The sequence below is a fragment of the Trichoderma aggressivum genome (assembly GCF_033847375.1).
Source record: "Trichoderma aggressivum f. europaeum strain CBS 100526 chromosome Unknown scaffold_007, whole genome shotgun sequence".
NCBI lineage: Eukaryota > Fungi > Ascomycota > Sordariomycetes > Hypocreales > Hypocreaceae > Trichoderma > Trichoderma aggressivum.
The window spans coordinates 756,476-776,071 of NW_026946373.1; the positions used below are offsets into that span (position 1 = coordinate 756,476).

The window sequence follows — 19,596 nt, forward strand, 5'->3', positions numbered from 1 at the left end:
GACCAAACTCGCAACGCCCATCTGCTGGTATCCTGCCAGTACTAGTATACGACGCCACGCCATAGCCCGCGTGCGCGAGAGCCTGCAAGTCTCGAGAGACCCGGTCGTCCGCTGGCTGCACTGGATATACAGCCACGCCCCCCCTTGGCCCCCTGGTCGCCTCCAAGTGCTTGGTCTGGTGCCTTGTATGCAGACACCCCCCGGCCTCTCCACCCAGTACAAGTACTTACCTGAGGTAAAGTACTGTCATCCCTGTCGAAAGGTACGGAAACAGAGGAGACGCTGTTCGGGGTCCACACCACCGCCTTCTAGGATGGATGGCCTCAGAGGTGTAGCAGTATATTATTATAATACGGTACCTGACGGCTTCATATTCTGGGCTCGTTTTTTTTCTTCTGTTCCACTCATTCAAAAATCACGGTCCGGATCTCTCGCCATTCGCATCCTAGACGCAATTTCCCGCCTGCTTCTGACTCTCCGTTTGTCTCAGAGCAGCACTTGAAAGCCTCGTCTACTACAGACATTGTCCAACGTCTTTTGCTCACGCTCGTGCTGCAATTGCTTCTTGACGTGGCGGCATCCGCATCTCTCATCTTGGCTCCAGCGTTTGGCGCACTCACGGGCTTCTCTGTCGTGATTGCTCTGTTGACGCCGTTGAAACAAAACCATCGTCAACCAAAGCGAAGCGGGCCCTCGTCTCTTTTTCGTAGCGCGACCCACGACAAGCTGCCTCGAATCGTTGCTGCTTCTCCATCGCCTTTGATACCCTATTTATTGCGATAGCTCCCCCACTCGATCGCCTTTGCACGGCTCCTCTGCCCTCGTCGCAACAAAAGCCGCCTAGACTGCGGCCAGCCTCATCCGACCCTTTGTTTGCATGTCCCTCATATACAAAATTGAACACACCATGCCGCGATCATCTTCCGGAGAGCCGACCAAACCGTCCAAGCGAAAGGGTAAGTTGAAATCCCCCACATGTCGACGATTGCTTGCTCCAATGCCCGCTCCGCTGGCGACAATCGCCGGTTCCGTTCATCCCAATTGCCGTTTCTTTTCACCGCCGTCATTGGGAATAAAAATCAAAAAGCTAATTGTTCAATGTCTCTGAACCCCTTAGGCACCAGAAGTGTTTCGACCCTGACGCCCTCACAGCTGGCACGCAAGCGGGCCAACGATCGTGAGGCTCAGAGAGCCATCAGAGCCAGGACCAAGGAGCACATTGAGCGTCTGGAGCGTGAACTAGCCGAGCTCAAGGGCGTCCAGAGCCGCGACAGAAAGGTGCAGGAGCTCCTCCGTCGGAACAAGTTCCTCGAACAGGAGATTGCCCGGCTCCGGGAGCACATGGGCTACACCGCCACGGACTCGTCCTATTCCTCGAATTCCGCAGGTACGCCAGGTACCATGCCCAACAACGCTCATGACCTTTACTTTGGGCCGCTAACTCCAGGTCCATCAGTCTACGACGACAATCTCAGCTCGGGCAGCGGTGCCGTGCCGAGCCCGAGGGTGTCGCCTCTGCCCTCCAGTGACTTCAACCAGATCCCCGACTACGCACAGCAGTCGTATGGCCACATCACAGGCGCCGGCGGCGAGGCGTGGCCAGCGTCCGTTGCGCCAAACCCCGTCCTGGGCAACATTTCCAGCCCCTCGTCTCCCGCCCACGGCGAGGAGTACAGCGCAGCCTACATTCCCACGAGCGTCCCCTCGATGATCCCGGCCACTCTCAAGGACATCAAGCAGGACTACGACGAGATGGACCACGGCAGTATGTATCCTTATCCCTTTCGCCACGCACCGAGGGGCACATGGGCTGACTTGAATTGCTTCTCTCCCTCCAGGTGGCCTCAGGCTCAACACCTCAACTCTGCATAATTTGCCACAGGCATATATGCAGCAACACCAGCACCAGCAACAGAACCAGCACCAGCATCAGCACCCTCAACACCCGCAGCACCACCACCACCAGCAAGCGGCGCCGCCGCCGCCACCGCTGCACGCGTACGCTCAACAGCACCAGCAACAACCGCCGCCTCACCCTGCGCACAGCGCATCGCCTCACACGCCGCTACAGCAGCGAACTCCGCAGTGGAATGCCGCGTATTCTTTATACTACCCTCCAGAGATGGCCGATAGCCACGCCAACCCTGGCATTCCTCGATGATTCGGCTCCCCTGGGACCAACTGGCCGCGTGCGTCTTTTGTGGCAAGACGCCATCCAACCAAGCTCGCATCATTGGCAACACTAAATCTTGACATCACCGAACCTTGGGATTTCGGCCACGACATGCCGCAAGCAGGACATGACTGAAGGGCGAATACAAACCCGCAGCGGCCTCCATGGCCCATCTGCATGCTTACGACGGTACAACCTTGAGGGGGCAGCAGCCAATCGGCACAATCGTGGAAGGGAGAAAAAAACCAGCTCCGACAAATGGCAAACGAATCTCGGTTGTATACTGCATCGCAGCGGTGGGCACTCAGACCAAGAGTCCAGCATTTGTCGCACCAAACAGCCACAAAGCAGGGTTGCGTTGGACAAGGCCGACAAGGCAGAGTGGAGCTGCCTTTATTTACGTGGCATCAATGAGAAGGGAGAGCAACAACGGGCTACGATGAAGCGGATTGGGTTTTGACAATCATGACATGGAGAACCAACGCAGCCAGGTCACTGAGAGCGGTGACGGCGGGTGAAGAGAGAGGCGGGGAATAGGCAAGGCGATCAAAACTTGCGATGCCTGTTTTTTTACGACTACAGAAGGGTGCTCAGGTCTGCTCTGGGACAAAAAGGAAAGCCGACACCCCATACACATATAGCATTCATCGGCGTTTGGGTCTTGCATAATGCATTTCAATCTTTGGGCGCACAAACAAACAACGGGACGACGGACACAGCACGATGCATCAGCGGGGCAAATGGGATTCGGGCGGCTCAAGATGGGAAGGGTGGTCTATTTTCTATTTTCTTTTTCTTTTCCTTTTTTTTTATCTATATCTTTTTTTTTTATCTCATCTCTTTCGCTTTTTTTTTTTTTTTTTTTGTTTCTTCGCCTTGGGAGATACCATGAGGGGAGGATTTTACTCGGCCGGCAAGTCGACGGGACTGATAGACGGATATATATACTGTTTCTTGCTTTTTTGGATACTTTTTTTTTTGTACTCGGTTTTGTCATCTTCGCTCTCCTCTTGAATGTTTTTTTTTACGAACTATTTTGTCAGGTTCCTTGGTCTTTTTCTTTGTCTTGTTCATGTATTTGTTTCTATAGACTTGCGCGTTGCTACGGATTTTAGACAAACTTCCTATAGAGGAACTATGAGACTATGAAAAATTAGATGCCATTTTATCGCCAGGCTTTTATATGTGGTGCAAGTTTGATGTGGATAATGCTGTGTCATTGGATTAGACAGCCTATTACCCATCTCACTACCTTGTTAATGTATATGTAAATGCAGTAGTACAGTAGTCTAGTCAGCAGTTTATTGACCGGTTTACGAAAAGAGCAAGCCCCAAATTTCACTCACCTCCGCCAAACCAACCAACCAACCAACCAACCCCAGATATCAAACCACCGAATCTTCTTTCAACTTGTACCGCGACTTACCGCCTCCATCGGCCTTCGCCAAATCTAGAACCCCCCCAGCCTCGGCTGCATCAAAAGCTGCCACATGGCGTGCCGGAAACGAAGAGCCAAAGTGCCGGCGGTTTTTGCTGCGCTCCTAGTTCGACCAGACTAAATTAAAAGCCAGGGGGGAGGGGAGAAAATAAACAGGCTATTGCCCATACTATAGGCTACTAGCACGGGGGTTTTTCATTTTATTTTAGCAACCAAATAAAAATATGCAGAGCAACAGAGCAAAAAAAACGCAGGAAGCTCAATTAGGGGGGCGTAAGCGCCGTTTTTTTTTTTTTTTTCTTCTTCCTCTTCTCTTCTCGAGGCTATTGTTGGGTTCGAGCCATGCCTTTTCCATGCGGACGTGCATGGCGGGCGAAAGCTTTAGCATTTTCCGGCCGCAAAAATAGTTTGGACTGGGGGGCGTGGAAGGATTGACCTGGTGCTATTTAGCTCTTTTCTGCTCTGTTTGTTGTTGGGGGGCGCGGCGGGATGCTTATATTAACTTCACTCGAGCATCTGGTTGGCCGAGGGGGGGAGCGTGAGAGCGTGAGCTGAGCAATGGAGCAAGATCTGGGCTGAGCCAAGATGGTGGATGAGCCGGGGGTGAAGGCGGCTCATGAGCTACTGTCGATGGAGAAGGCTGGTTCATGTTGTGTGCTCGTAAGAGCAACCTAGTAGTTTGATTCGCTCATCATGTTCCATTTTCAGCTTCAGCTTCAGCCTCACTCTCACAGCAAACCATGACCACCGCCAAGGCAGCTTTCGCTTCTTGGCGCTTCCCTCCCTGTATGTAGCTGGGTTGAGAGAATGAAAGAGCAAGCAGCTGGGGAATTCTGGCCAAGTACATGCATGCATACGTACATACTCGTACATGATTGTACGATATGTGAGAGTGAGAGAGAGTGAGAGAGAGAGAAAGTGGAGTTTGGAACAAAGAGGGGAACAGGAGAGAAGAGGGGCGTCTAAGGGGGGGCGTGTGAACGAGAAGGGAAAAAAAGAGAGCGTCCATTTCCACTCCTGGCGGTGATGGGTACAGTACAACCAATCTACTTGGCCTTGTGCTATCCGTATGAGTAATATGGACGTGAAATAGAAAAAGAAGAGGCACGTATCGTACCTCGTACAGTCTCCATTTTTAGACGCCCGCTGTGTGTCAAAGCCGATCCTATTCACGCAGAGAGTCATCATGTGTCCTCTTTTGACTTGGATTAGGAGATCAAACAAGGGCTCGCGTCGAATACGCCCGGTGAGCGCATATACTTGCGTAACGATGGGCGTGAGTCTGAGTGATCTGCTAGTAGGAGCATTAGCCAACACGGCATGTGTCTGATGTGCGGTCCAGATGACCCCCAACATAGATGGAGCCGTCTCCTTATTCATGGAGTACATGGTGCTTGACACTACTGCAGGCGGGAAAATAGAAGAAAGAAAGAAGACGTACCCGAAGTGGGATTTGACAGATTCGGAAGAGAGTGCCGAAGCATTCGCAACGCATGATTCCGGGCAAAGAAAGGTGATGAGGAGCTGCCACTCCCAATCTCCTTCCGCCCGTGAACCATGCGTCAAAAGAGCATGATGTTATTTCCCCCATGCCAGGTACAGTATGCTTGCACGGAGAAACATGTATAAATAGAAAAAAAGAACGCGGCACTGGCACCGCCGGAGGAATATCACGACGCTAAGGATGCAGCAAAAAGGCAATGACCGACCTGCAAGCCAACGCTAGCGGCTCTGTTATATCGGTATTCACCTCAGAGCCCCAAAGAACATGGGTCCAGGCCTTGTCCTTATCTGGGCGGGAATAAGGGCAGTGGCAGCGTTGCTGTACCTTGTGCTAATCAACGGCTGCCCCGATCTGAAGTTTGTGTCTGTTCTCCTCCCCCCTCTCTTCTCTCTTCTCCCTTCTCTCTTCTCGACAGACCCCTTCCGTGGCCCATCGGCCTCACTGCGGCCGGTCTAATTCAGTTAGATCTGTGCTCCTCAATGCCATTGTGCTCATGTCTGGGGTATCCAGGCTGTTTCGGGGATTATGACGGCCGCGGCGCGTCTACAATCCCTACGTAGTTAGCAAGGTGCATCATCTCAACACTCTAAGCTCGTTGCAGAAATTGAGTCGTTTCTTAGCACGGCCGCTTCGATTGGGGCATCGTGAAAGGAATAGCGGCATCACCGTGTCGAGATAACCTGGGGAAAGGGGGAATGCATGAGGGTGTTTCGGTTTCGTACAGCTGGTCTATCCCATTCCAGCGCCCGTTGTAAACCGAGTCCTTTCGCACAAAGGAGATGTGGAAGATGCGTTATCCTCTGCAGCAACTGAAACACCAGTGACGGCATGAAGCCAACTCCAAGAAGAGACGATGGAATGCTTGCAGTGGACAGAGAAAAGCAAAGGGCTTCACAGAATGCTCACGAGTCTCTGTCATAAGTAAACAAGTTGACGTGCGCGTAGCTGTCGATGGTGTCGTTGTATCAAATCCAGCCTCCTATCAGAGGCTATGAACACCCTATCGCCGCCATATGCAAACAACCACTTGCCAGAGTAACATGGTTCAAAAACAGGCCCCAGAAGCAGATGCCGATGTAACGGGATCACCAGGCACGGGACGTTGGACATGGCCACCGCACCTGCAGGATGGCGTTTGAGGCGGGACAGGGCCTCCTAATCTGAACACCGAACCGATTCCGGGCTTCTGCGAGCATTCGAAACGGCAGCAACTGGCGGCTGAGTTGATTCCGTAATTTGTGGCTTGCGTACTCGTATGCACGACGAACATGGGCCCCAGTCTCATAGCAGTGAAAAGCGAATGCCGTGCCCTAAGCCCCCAAAGACTGATGAGATAAGCCTTCCGTCCACTGCCTGGCTTCCATCTGCTGGAGAAGATGGAACCAATAGAGAAGCACGCCGAGGGCTCTAGCATTGGCCCAAAAGGGGAAAAGCTGTCAAAAATGAAGAGAAAAAACTTAAACAGCGGTATGGAGATGTCAAGCGGCACGGTACATGAGGGTACAAACGGTACAAGCAAGCACAACGACCCCAGTTTTGAGCGTCTCATCATTTCTCAGAGGGAGGGGCGTACAAGTATCTTCTTTTGCTCTCACTCTCCTTTCGATCCGCCGCGTGCTTTGTTGAGGAAGAGAAAGCCCACTGAGAAAGCGCCGGGGCTCCTGATCCAGAGAGCAGAGCATATCCGCTTCCTGCATGCACCAACCTGGCAACGACCCTCCTGTCCCCTCCCAAAGGGCTGAAAAATAAAAGAGCCCACCGGACCGTTCCAGACGCTGGTTGGACAGCTGGGCCTTATGCGGTGGGTTTATGGCAGCGGAGCAGCGAAAATAGCGAGTATCAAGTGTGAAGAAATTGGCCGAAGTTGACCGAGCCGTTTCGGTGGCTGACCAAGGGGGAAGGGCGGGAGAAGCGCGCTAGAAGGACTATCGAAGCTTTGCTGTTGTTCTCTGGTAATCCTGGCCCCGCAGGGGGGAGGGGGGTGTAAGAATCTCGGGTTGAACAAGAGCCTGGCATCTCGTGTGTACTCGTACTGTACTTCCAACAAGAACTGCACTAGCACTCGTACTTGTGCAAGCATGCACACCCCTCCCCACCCCTCCCTTTGCTGTAGAAATTTCCACGAGGAGACCCTGTTAGGCCAGTTTTGGCCTGGATGATGACATATGTTGAGAGAAAAGAGGGTGCCAGGGAAAAGGGATAGCGTTGTGGCGAAACGACGAAGCACGAGGAGAGGGAAAAGCGAAAATCCGAATACCAGACAAAAGGGAAGAAGAAGAAGAAGAAGAAGAAAAGAGAAACAAATTCCCCCAAGGAGAGCAGAAAGGATGACAAAGCAGATGAGCCAACCGGTTGTCGATTCGCGTGGATCAAGCAGCGCTTGAGCTGAGGGCACCAGCTGGTGGCTGGAATCCGCCGCTGCCCGTAGCTCCGATCACAAATATCCTCCTCCATTCAGGTTTGGGACATGGGGGTCACAAATTGCTGGTGCCTGCTGAGAGCTGAAGGGTTGCGACTCCATCGAAACCCACCTGCTGTCTCCGTCCAAGTGCTCTAGTTTGTATGCATCAATGCGCATCTGCGGAGAGGAAGAACAGAGCACTAAACTGCATATCGTGGCACTCGCATCGATGACACGAATAGTTGCTGTAAGCTCCCAAACTCCCCCTCCTTCTCATGCGTGCTCCGTACTCGTACAGTACTTGTACTTGCAATCAATATGAAGTCGGTGAGCCCACTTAAAAGACGCATCGTGAGACTCGGGTACCAGCAACCCCGAGGCACCTCGATTCACGCCCAAAGCATTATTGCGGAAGAAGAGGGAGAGCGTCATGGTCGTCGGGAGACCCGAGAGGCGACGCTTGGACGAATAAAATGAGATTGGAGCCTCTTCGTAAAATGCTCTTCGCACGTGCCCAAGGATTGACGTTTCCCATTTGTGCTCTGTTACTCTCAGCCTTTGCTGCGATTTTGGAGCAGTACCTATGTAAAGACGGGATCAAGCGATCCAATCCAAAGAGGCCGCCTAACCACCTTGGCTTCCTTGGCCGCCAAATCACTCACACAGATACACGCCCCTTGCGCATTCGTCCATGTTTTCGATGCAAATGTACCTGTACTGTGCATGCTTCGTTGTCCATACTTGCTTGTACCTGTAGAGCTGCCCGCTTCTACTGTACGGCGAGATGCGTCGGCAGTTGAACCAACAGCTGTGGATACGACGATCCAATGGAGAAAGGGGGCTCCGCCGAGCCTGTAACATCGGTTTCCTTTAGTGCCATCCCCATCCATCCAGACTATCGTGTCTAGATAACGGTGGGATGAAGCCATCAGAACCTAGACTGCTCGACTAGACGTTCTAGTGCCAGGCCGTTCAGGGGCTCTCGCGTCGATCAACGCCAATTAGCTCCCTTGCTTGAGCGGGAATCGCGCCTATGGTGTGCTGCTGTAATTTCTCACAAAGGCCGTTGAGCAGGCCATTTGTGCGTCAACTCGGCAACAGGCCTCATCGACAAAGGCGATTGAGCGGCGATAGCAGAGGTGTGAAGATGGTTTGAGACATTGGGTAGCATCGCCAGCTGAGAGTGCCCACCCCAATACCACTCCAATCCCCATTGGCTACCTCCAATGAGCCGCGTTTGCAAATGCCAAAATCGGCGTCTTTATGCCTCTGCATCGGGGGGGGAGGCGTTTCAACATGACATTCCATCGAAGCCACGCTTGGCCGTATTCTTCGGATTCCGTAAAACCACCACGCTTATTCTTCGAGGAAGCGACAAGAGAAAGCGGTCTCAAACCGATACGAGCATAGTATGCTCTGCTCGCAAGGTAAAAGGTGTATCCGCTCAGGTTTGCGCCCCGATTATCCAGCGGCATTCGCCTATGTCCGTCGCTACGGAGTACATGCCGCCACGGTCAAGATGATGTGCAAGACTAAGGAGGCGACGGGACCAGGTTCTCCGCATGTTGTAAGAGGTTTTGATGCCGCGAGATAAAAGACACGCCGCAATGTATCAAAGTACAAGTCCTCACGCAAGCAAAGCATCAATACTCCCTGAAGTTGCTGAAATGAACCCTCGAATCCTTGATCTGGCCCCTTTTCTTCGTGCCAAGTTTCGTGGCTGGCTTTTCCTGTGCGCTTGTTTTACAGTGACACTCGCGTGGCTTCATGACTGGAATTTAACTCAGACCACATCTACCCTTTTCTTCTTTCCCACGGCAATGCAATCGTAATCGAGCGGGGGTGCGAAGCGAGAAGACGAAACGGTGTCATGACCAAATCCCTTGCAGTCGACACAATCAGATTATGTGAGTAACGTCGGCTAACTGAACGTATACTGTCGGTCGATCTCACAAGTGGGATATCCGAGGACGCGGTTGAAATGGTGAGATTCTCATCGCAGGGCCCCGGATCTAGGTACCGTCGCCCCACGCGGACCATCGCACATGTGATGGATGACGACGATCCATGATGAAAGACTAGCAGAGCCTCATACAAAGACAAACGACGTTGGCTTGCTCTGCCCAATCCTGCTCCCACCTCATTTCTTGCTGCTGCAACGCCAATCGATGCGCGAGAAAGGCGGACCAGACTTGGAATTGGTGACCGTCGGAAAAGCACAATTCCAGTCGTAACAATTCCCGCAAAGAGTCTTAGCAGAAAGCCACCGCGCTGAGGAATTCCCCTGTCGAAAGCGTCATGGATACTGCCGTTCAGCCGCAGGAAAAGGAGATAAGGCACCGATGTGTCGATTTAGCCCTTTTGAAATATCTCCGACATACAGGTCCCCTGATTAGGAGACCAAGGTAGCATTGGGCGGGATCTCCAGGATCCCACCGTAAGATCACGCATCGTCCAGCCTTACCGGCCCCCACAAGCCCCTGCGCGGTGCCCTTGATGATAGTCCCGCTAGCCATGCAGCCCGTCCAACCCCAGATTATCTGTGGTAATCAGTGATTTGACAGAGCGTGGAGCAGAAAGCGTGGAGCGGGAAGGCCGTCGCATTTAGGTGCCAAACCTCTTCCCACTTTGACCCGTGGTTCGGCCACAAGAGACATTATTAGGGTCAGGAGAATAAGCACGGCGTCCTCTTGGCAAATTACCACGTCTGGGACCATTGTGTACACCGTCCAGGCAAACGCGCATTGCATGGCTGACCATCGCCATCGTCAATGGCAGGAGGTCAGCCGCATACAGGGAATGTCGTCCCAGGTCGAAACCGTTCGCTAAACCGACCGGTCTACTCTGTGGTACCGGTACTTGCGTGATGAGGATTCGGCATGATGTGACGGCTCATATTTTCCAGTCTGACAGCGGCGTTGACCAGGGACGGACAAGCATCCGGATGCTCCCAGTAGGCGGCGGAATGAGTGCGGCGAAAGAGTTGTACTGCCGCCACACAGCAGAGTCAATACGGAGTACCCAGCAGTTTACTACCAGGTATTCACACGCAGGAGTGCTGACAGAGGCAAGGACCCTGACTGCCAAGCCGACTGGGGGTGCGAGGATAGCTGCTGGACACAAGGTACGGAGCAGCATGCCGAAAATCTGTAACTGCCAGGACACCATGCTGTATGACGGCGGAAGCACCCCAGATTCAGCCGTGGTGTTTATGCCACCTGTGCCGAAGGGCCAACAATGTCCCTTGCCTGACAGCATGAAGCAGAAGCAGACATTGTCCGAGTGAGCCGGCGTGTCACGGCGGCAAGCTGGAAGCACTGCGTAACAATCAATGTGTTAGCCTCCCATCGTCAACACCAACGAGGCCCCAATCGTGACAAGTCAAGTGCCCACCTGTCTCCGTCTCCGTCCCCGTCTCCGTCCCCCGTTCCCGTTGTGGAACGCCCTGTGATCCGACAGCCGGGATCAGATCCACCGCGATCATCACCGTCAGTAGATTCGATGGTGGAGTCTCGTCGAGATCAAACGCGATACCCGTTGCCTTGGGATGTCGATACGGCGTTTATCCGAAGCCCGAAGCCCAGAAGCAACGAACCATCATCACCGCCCACATGACCTGGAGCATCTTTCAGGGTCGGTCGGGGAGCGTCGCTCGTAACTCACCGAGCCGACTCGGCCAAGCCTCTCCGCACCGGCTTTCGCTTGGGGATGGCGGAGTCCGATGTCGAACTCTGTGTCCAATAATTTCGGCGGGCCTCGCGCGGGTAAACTCGACAGCCTCGACACCGATTGGCTGTCATTCAGCCTCATCCTCGGCATAACCACGGGTGCTCGGCTATAGCAAGGGTATACCACGGCTGAACATCCCTGCCCGCAGCTAATGGCGGGGAGCATCGCGGGGAAACTCGTCCAATATCCTCCTCGTGATAAGAAGGTTGGGATGATGGCGCGGCTTCGGAGAATCCTGCTGCTGCTTTTCCATCGATACGAATCTGCCAAGCTGGGCGAGTAAGCCCGTTAGTGGCAGGAGGAGCTGCTTGCTTGCTGATTCTTTTTACGTTTCTCCGAAGTTCTCGCGACGAATCCAATTCCCCACGGCCAACATGGGGATTCCCATCTTTGTGACCGACGGCTATATAAGTTGCCCGGGCTGTTCGTCTTGCTGGTTCGTTTTTCGTTGACTTGCTTGTCTTCATCCCATTCCAGTGTCTCCGTGATAGACTCTGGTTTTCTCTCTGCTCTTCTTTCTCTTATGACTTGATTGCTGCGGCGTGCTAGAGGCTACCCTGCAGTCGGTGTGAATTATATTGTTGCTGTTATTGAGCATCTTTGTTTTGACATAGAGCGGTAACACGGCCGTGTTCTGTTGTGTGTCGAGGAAGAATTGCCTCGTCAGAAACCCCGTCTGACACGACTCCTCCCAAACCACTCTTCATCACCCCCTCACATCTCCCAACATGGCTGATATCGACGTTGAAGCCGTGCTGAAAAAGCTGACCTTGGCCGAAAAGGTCGAGCTGCTGGCAGGTGAGCTATATTGTCTACAGAGACATACCATCATATTCCATATTCACCGAATCAACGAGTGATTGACAACCCCTTCAAGGCATCGACTTCTGGCACACAAAGGCCCTCCCCAAGCATGGCGTCCCGTCACTGCGCTTCACAGACGGCCCCAACGGTGTAAGAGGCACCAAGTTCTTCAACGGAGTGCCTGCGGCTTGCTTCCCATGCGGCACTTCGCTCGGTTCCACATTCAACCAGCCGCTGCTCGAAGAGGCAGGTAAAATGATGGGCAAGGAGGCCATCGCCAAGAGCGCCCATGTGATCCTCGGGCCGACTATCAACATGCAACGCTCCCCTCTCGGTGGACGAGGATTCGAGTCCATTGGCGAAGATCCCTTCCTCGCTGGCCTTGGTGCCGCGGCTCTCGTCCGCGGCATCCAGAGCACCGGAGTCCAGGCCACCATCAAGCACTTCCTGTGCAATGATCAGGAGGACAGGCGCATGACGGTGCAGAGCATCGTCACCGAGCGGGCGCTGCGGGAGATTTACGCGCTGCCCTTTCAGATTGCCGTCCGAGACGCCCAACCGGGTGCGTTTATGACGGCGTACAACGGCATCAATGGCGTGCCGTGCAGCGAGAACCCCAAGTACCTCGACGAGATGCTCCGGAAGGAATGGGGCTGGAAGGGCCTGGTCATGAGCGACTGGTACGGGACTTACAGCACCACCGCTGCCGTCGTGGCAGGGCTCGACCTCGAGATGCCCGGCCCCCCACGATTCCGAGGAGACACGCTCAAGTTCAACGTCTCCAACGGAAAGCCCTTTGTCCACGTCATCGACCAGCGCGCCAGAGAAGTGCTCCAGTTCGTCAAGACGTGTGCTGCCTCTGGCGTCAAGGAGAACGGCCCCGAGACAACCGTCAACAACACCCCCGAGACGGCGGCCCTGCTCCGAAAGATTGGCAACGAGGGCATCGTCCTGCTCAAGAACGACAACAACGTCTTGCCCCTGAAGAAGGACAAGAAGACGCTGATCCTCGGCCCCAACGCCAAGCAGGCAACGTACCACGGCGGAGGTTCTGCCGCCCTCAAGGCCTACTACGCAGTCACCCCCTTTGACGGCCTCAGCAAGCAGCTCGCGACACCGCCCTCGTACACCGTTGGCGCCTACACGCACCGCTTCCTCCCCGTGCTGGGCGAGCAGTGCTCAACGCCGGGCGACGACGGAGCCCAGGGCATGCGCTGGCGAGTCTTCAACCAGCCCCCCGGAACCCCTGGCCGGCAGCACATCGACGAGCTCTTCTTCACCAAGACGGACATGCACCTGGTGGACTACTACAACCCCGACGCCGCGGACACGTGGTACGCCGACATGGAGGGCACTTACACCGCCGACGAGGACTGCACGTACGAGATCGGCCTCGTCGTGTGCGGCACGGCAAAGGCCTACGTCGACGACAAGCTCGTCGTCGACAACGCCACGCACCAGGTCGCCGGCGACGCCTTCTTCGGCTCGGCCACGCGCGAGGAGACGGGCCGCGTCAACCTCGCCAAGGGCAAGACGTACAAGTTCAAGGTCGAGTTCGGCTCGGCGCCGACGTACACGCTCAAGGGCGACACCATCGTGCCGGGCCACGGGTCGCTGCGCGTCGGCGGCTGCAAGGTCATCGACGACCAGGCCGAGATCAACAAGTCCGTTGCGCTGGCCAAGGAGCACGACCAGGTCATCATCTGCGCCGGGCTCAACGCCGACTGGGAGACGGAGGGCGCCGACCGCGCCAGCATGAAGCTCCCCGGCGTGCTGGACCAGCTCATCGCCGAGGTCGCCGCCGCCAACGCCAACACCGTCGTCGTCATGCAGACGGGCACCCCCGAGGAGATGCCCTGGCTGGCCGCCACGCCCGCCGTCCTCCAGGCCTGGTACGGCGGCAACGAGACGGGCAACTCCATCGCCGACGTCATCTTTGGCGACTACAACCCCTCGGGCAAGCTGCCCCTCAGCTTCCCCAAGCGCCTGCGGGACAACCCGGCCTTCCTCAACTACCGCACCGAGGCCGGCCGCACCCTCTACGGCGAGGACGTCTACGTCGGCTACCGCTACTACGAGTTCGCCGACAGGGACGTCAACTTCCCCTTTGGCCACGGCCTCTCCTACACAACCTTTGCCTTTTCCAAGCTGGCCGTCTCCCGCGCTGCCGACGGCGACAAGCTCAGCGTCTCGCTCGCCGTCACAAACACGGGCTCCGTCCCCGGCGCGCAGGTCGCCCAGCTGTACGTCCGGCCCCTGCAGCCCGCCAAGATCAACCGCCCCGTCAAGGAGCTCAAGGGCTTCGCAAAGGTCGACCTGCAGCCCGGCGAGACCAAGACGGTGACGATTGCCGAGCAGGAAAAGTACCTGGCCTCGTACTACGACGAGGAACGCGGCGAGTGGTGTGTCGAAAGGGGCGAGTACGAAATCATTGTTAGTGACAGCAGTGTCGTGACGGACGGGGTTGCGCTCAAGGCGTCGTTTACAGTGGAGGAGTCGTACTGGTGGTCTGGTCTATAAAGAGATCCACATGATATTGTGTGGGAAATAATACCATTCACTGTTTGATATTTTGCTGGTTTCTTATTTGTACCATAAAAGAACGACGTCATGGATGGAATTATCAAATCAACAAGTTGTTTTTCTGTCTCAACAGCTCATTAGAATGTTCGTATTGCTTGCATTAAAACTAGGTTAAAAAAAACACCAACAACTAATAATAATAGTAATAGTAACAACCCCCCTCGATACTGTGTTTCCACCTAAGAAGGCAAGGTAGATAGATCCCAGCAGCAGAAAACCTTGATTCGCCAGATTTGTTCCCCCCCCCCTTTACTCCCGACATATCCACCTCTCTTGTTGTTTTTTTGTAACCCCAAAAAACTGGCCTCACGAGGTTAACCCCGAAGAAAACAAACACATCGCCTATGAAGATGGTCCCCGAAAATAGTAATTCACCACTCCAAAATAAAAAGAAAATCAAGCTGGTTCGCGTCAGAGGCCGTTGGGTAAAGTCGTCCCGCTTGCCCGTTTCCCCCCACCACCGTGATGCATTCAGCCCCTGTACCATCCTAGTCCCGAAACAAACTCGCAACTCGGTATGCAAATCTGGCCACACCACTTCCGTGTAAGTCGAGTCGCTTCCAATCATTGGCCACCTTGCGTGCCGATTGGAAACCCGCCGGGAGCAGCCGCATGCTTCGAATATCAAAGGAAAACTCCTGCATGGAGCACATGCATATATATATATCACGCCTCCTCTTACCGCGGAGATCAAATCGTTCAGTCGTCCTCTCTCAGTGCGCCACTGCATGATGATACACCAGAAGATACTACCCTCCATCAAAGGCCCCAGTCGAAGAGCGGCTCCGATCTATTCAATCAGCTCATGATCGTCGTTGCACCGTACGTTGGCAACCACTTCCGGGATGCTCGCCTCACGCAGAATAAACCCATGCTTCTCCACCACAATCTCTCCCCCAAGAGGCCCTCTCTCGTACACCATGCCTCCCTGCTGGACGTGCCCTCCCCGCAGCCAGCGCTGCAGGCTCAGGGCAGTATTTGCCGCGTTGATGGCGACGTGCCAGTTTTCCAGCCCAATCGTCATCCAGCCGACGACGGACAAAGTCTTGATGAATCGTGCAGGCGGCGAATTGTGGCAGCTCGGCACGGCCGCCGCCATGACCCAGATGAAGACGCCGACGGCCGTCTTCCAAAAGGGCACCGTCACCTCCCACACCAGCTCCCAGAGCTTCAAGAAATCAGTCTCTCCCAGGATCTCGGTGGTGGGGACTCGAGCAATGATGGCGCGGTAGTAGACCGAGGCAGTCACACGGATGCAGCGATACATGGCGTCATTCTTGGTCCTGGCCAGGCGAGCACTCGCGCTCTCTTCCACGGGGGCGGGCGGCGAGCCGTTGGAGGACGCGGCATCGTGGCTCCTTGGCGAGGATGTGTCGTAGTCGGAGCTGCTCGCTGGGGAAGTCCCCGCCCCCTCGTATCCGGTAGTCTCCCACATGCAGTCGTCACCCTCGTCGGCCGGATGCCCCGTCGCCTCCTCTTCCTCGTAGAGTGGGATGTTCTCCGGCATCCGATCCAGCCTGTTTAGCGCCCACAGGGCCGCGTCTGTCACATTCTGCAGGTCTTGCGCGGTTGGCGATGGAGGCAAGGATTGCACGGTTTGGATAATGAGTCTTACGTCGTCCAGGATCTGGGCAGAGCTTCGATGAAGCTTCAATGCCGATCCCGGGTCGACAAAGTGTGGCCAGCCAGATAAAAAGGGGGAGTTGAAGGCGGTTTGATAGGGGACCATGAAATCATCACGAAATTCAAATTCACCCTGACCGTAAATGTCAGGCTCGATATCATGAGCAATGGCAATGGCAATATCGTGACTAGATGGGGTTTGAATAGTTAGCACCACAAAAACAAAGAAATCAACCAAAGAGGACAGGCTCAATGGCTACGTAGCAGTGAAAATGGAACGACGGGGGAGAGACGGGAGACGAGATGAAACTGCACGTTAGCTCTCGCACATGCAGCAAGTAGCACGGCGACTGACAGGCCACGCTTTCAGAAATCAAGGGGGTGGGTATGGTATGCAACGGGGGAAAAGGGCCATGATGGTACTACAACAACTAGCGGGAGGGCAACACTCACATGAGCACGGTTTTGGCTAAGAAACCACCCATCCCAAGGTCCTGGAGACCGCCCCTCATTCTAATCATGGTCTTGAGGCCCGCCATGTGGGCACGCAGTTCTTCAGTGGTGCCCCAGTACCAGGAGTCCATGACCATCTGGGCGGCTCCCATGATGGCGGCATCGCCGGTCTGCGTCCTAGTCGAGCTTAGGTGCTCGTTGAGCATACGGTGAACGACGCCTTTGTAGGCCCAGACGAGCATCTTGGGCACTCGGCCCGTCTCCTTGAGGAAGCATACCGCCGTGTAGAGCACTATCTGAAGCAGAAGAGGGTCCTTGATGGACAGCGGAACCCAGTGTTTCATAAATCGACTTTCAGGATCCGGGTTTCCGTCTATGGAAGCCTTGAAGCGAGATAGAAGTTGGAGATCTGTGAAGGACAAGATACGTGTTAGTGTTAGTGGCCAGAATTTCATTACCTTGCTTCCCCCCCTGCTCGACTCTAAGCTGGCTGGCGGCCCCCCTACCAAGCTCTTTGAAAATGCAGCACGCTTCAAGACAGCACTAGCAGCAATGCTCGTCTTTGCGCCACCCTGACGAGGAATCAAAGGCGATTTTCTATCACTCCATGCACACGCGCATGCATGCACATACTTACGATAATAGGAAAGAGACGAGGGGGGAGGGGAGGGGAGGCGATGGGATGGGATGGGAATTTTGTCACGTACGTATTCGGACGAGCTCAATGTTTAACCTGGTTGGCTCCATAGGCAGGTTCCGCAGTTGATCGTCCAAGCCTCCAATCATGACGGGCGGTTGAGCAGCCTGCTGTAAGGCGCGCATGAGTTGAGGGCCGTCGATGCTCCATTCGTCGTTGACGATGCGGTTAGTGACCTTCAAGCGAGCCTGCAGGATTAGGCGCAGCATGGCAAAGACAGACTTTGGCTTGAGCGTGCCCGTCTCGTCCGTGACTACGACGCGGAACGGGTCCGAGGCCGACGACGACCTGTGCGAAGAAGAGGCATCCTGGTCGTGCGAAGAGCGAGAAACCACCTCGCCTTGGGCAACTACCGGCGCAGCCGAGAGCCCGTCCGCAATGCCGCTGGCGGCGACGACGCCCTCGACCTGGAGAATGGCATCCTGGATGTCGGACAGGTTGAGATGGGCGTAGCCTCCTTCCAGCACAACCTTGACGTTTTTCGAGGTGCTCCCTGGAGATCCGGCACTCGCAGGCCTATGAGAATTTGGCGGTGATGTCAGCTTATCGTTCTAAACCTTTTGAAAAAGACAAGACCGGGCAGTAGTGCGCGTGCGTCAGTGTGCTGTAAGAGGCAAACGGCATTATAAGCCAATTTCCTCCCCCCTTCCTTTCTTTTTTCCCGCCTCTTCCCATGTCCTTCTTCCCCGGTCTTTTCTCTCTCTTCCCTTTTCTGTCTGGGTGCGTGCATTGGCACCCGATTGGGAGAGAGACTCGAGGCATCTGCCGGCGAAGCTCCAAACCAGGGGAGTGGGTTGGGCTGTTCGGCCTTGTGGGGGAGCTGAAGCCGTAGTCTGTCCATTCCCCACAGGAGCTGTCCTCCGAAGTCCCTGTCCTGTCTGGCCCCCCCAAGGAGATGGATAAGGGTGGGAGGGACGTGGGATGGTGGCAGACGAGTGGAGAGGGATCGGTTGTCGTTGTGGTTTGGTTGTGGTTTGATGGGAGGCGGGAAGCAAATACTAACCTCTTGTTGCTTCGTTTGATGTTATATTCGCACGTCGGCTGTGGGAATCGACGGACGCAGTTGCTACACGGTCGGCCTTGGTCGCACTACAAGCCACGCTCGAGTCAGTTTGTTTTTCTCTTCTCTTGTTCTTCGTCTTGATCATCATCTCTTCTTTTTCCCTTTTCTCCTTCTAAAACAGACAACCACCACACCGGGTTTAGAGAGGATTTGCGGTCGCTCTCACGCTGCCCATGTGCTACTGGTCGGTGACGAGGATTCGGAACATGCCCGTCCCTGCCAGCTCCAACCGCAGGGGGTTCGGACTTTGAACTTATATCTAAGGACTGCTGGCGCCGCGGGAAATGCAAAATGGAAAACCGCTCCCCCCCCCGGAAAAAAAAAAAAAGCTCTGGGCAGCAGCAACAGCAGCAGCAGCAGCAACACTTTGCATCTACTAACCTTTTGCTTGCGGCGTCGACACTCGGTGCACGAATTGCCCCTAGCCTTGATGGCCATGTTTGCGGCTAACCGGCGGTGATGGGGCAGATGCCCCTGCACCTGCATCGTGTCGGACATTAACGTGAGCACCGGCGCGCGGCCGATGGTCGTGTCTGTCTTGCTCTGTCCATCTACCTAGGTAGATGATTCTCAAATTCACGCACGTAAGAAAGCCAGAGCCAAAGCAAGCATAGCCTCGATAAGCTACACGCCAGATCGACATGGTAACAATCCTGCCGTGAGCCACCCTGGATGGACCCCTTTTGGTCGCGTTCATGGGCCTCCGAGCAGGCAGCCCTTTTCAAAGCCCTTTACAGTAAAAGGATTCATCCATCCTGTCAACCACGCCAAGTGCCATTAAATGCGTGTTGTATGCGGAATCAAACACCAAACGTACTCATTCCAGACAAATCACATGCCAGAGATCTGTAGCATCTCGCCATATTCACATAGTCAACCACCAACAAAGACATGAGAACCACCTCACCTACTTGGACAAATCAGAGAAGATAGCAAAATAACATGTCAAGAATATTGAATACTATGCGAGGGCAAAAAGGCGAAAAAGTGCCCCCCCATCTAAATTTAGAGTACATGCATCTAATAAGTGGCGTCCAATACGGAACAGAAACATGAACATGCCCCGTCTTACTACTGCTGACTCGTCGATCTGATCCAAGCAACACATCATTTTCCCATCCGTCACAA

At 54.6% G+C, this 19,596-nt stretch overlaps 4 protein-coding genes across 4 annotated transcripts; 2 read left to right on the top strand and 2 right to left on the bottom strand.

Moving 5' to 3' along the window:
* Positions 1-907: 907 nt before the first annotated feature.
* On the top strand, positions 908-2,161 carry Triagg1_2797 (uncharacterized protein; the record flags this gene model as incomplete). Its single annotated transcript, XM_062897017.1, has 3 exons — positions 908-956; positions 1,118-1,765; positions 1,839-2,161. The coding sequence occupies 3 exons, from the start codon at positions 908-910 to the stop codon at positions 2,159-2,161; spliced, it is 1,020 nt and encodes a 339-aa protein (XP_062758414.1).
* Positions 2,162-10,408: 8,247 nt separating this feature from the next.
* Triagg1_2798 (uncharacterized protein) lies at positions 10,409-11,141 on the bottom strand (the record flags this gene model as incomplete). The annotated part of the gene is made up of 3 exons (XM_062897018.1): positions 10,409-10,833; positions 10,910-11,057; positions 11,112-11,141. The coding sequence occupies 3 exons, from the start codon at positions 11,139-11,141 to the stop codon at positions 10,409-10,411; spliced, it is 603 nt and encodes a 200-aa protein (XP_062758415.1).
* An 832-nt stretch (positions 11,142-11,973) lies between these two features.
* Positions 11,974-14,569, top strand: Triagg1_2799 (CAZyme family GH3; the record flags this gene model as incomplete). Its single annotated transcript, XM_062897021.1, has 2 exons — positions 11,974-12,043; positions 12,123-14,569. The coding sequence occupies 2 exons, from the start codon at positions 11,974-11,976 to the stop codon at positions 14,567-14,569; spliced, it is 2,517 nt and encodes an 838-aa protein (XP_062758416.1).
* Positions 14,570-15,422: 853 nt separating this feature from the next.
* On the bottom strand, positions 15,423-18,966 carry Triagg1_2800 (transcriptional regulator family: Fungal Specific TF; the record flags this gene model as incomplete). The annotated part of the gene is made up of 5 exons (XM_062897022.1): positions 15,423-16,443; positions 16,709-17,117; positions 17,416-17,921; positions 17,963-18,417; positions 18,850-18,966. 5 exons carry the CDS (start codon positions 18,964-18,966, stop codon positions 15,423-15,425), a joined length of 2,508 nt encoding a protein of 835 aa, XP_062758417.1.
* Positions 18,967-19,596: the final 630 nt, after the last annotated feature.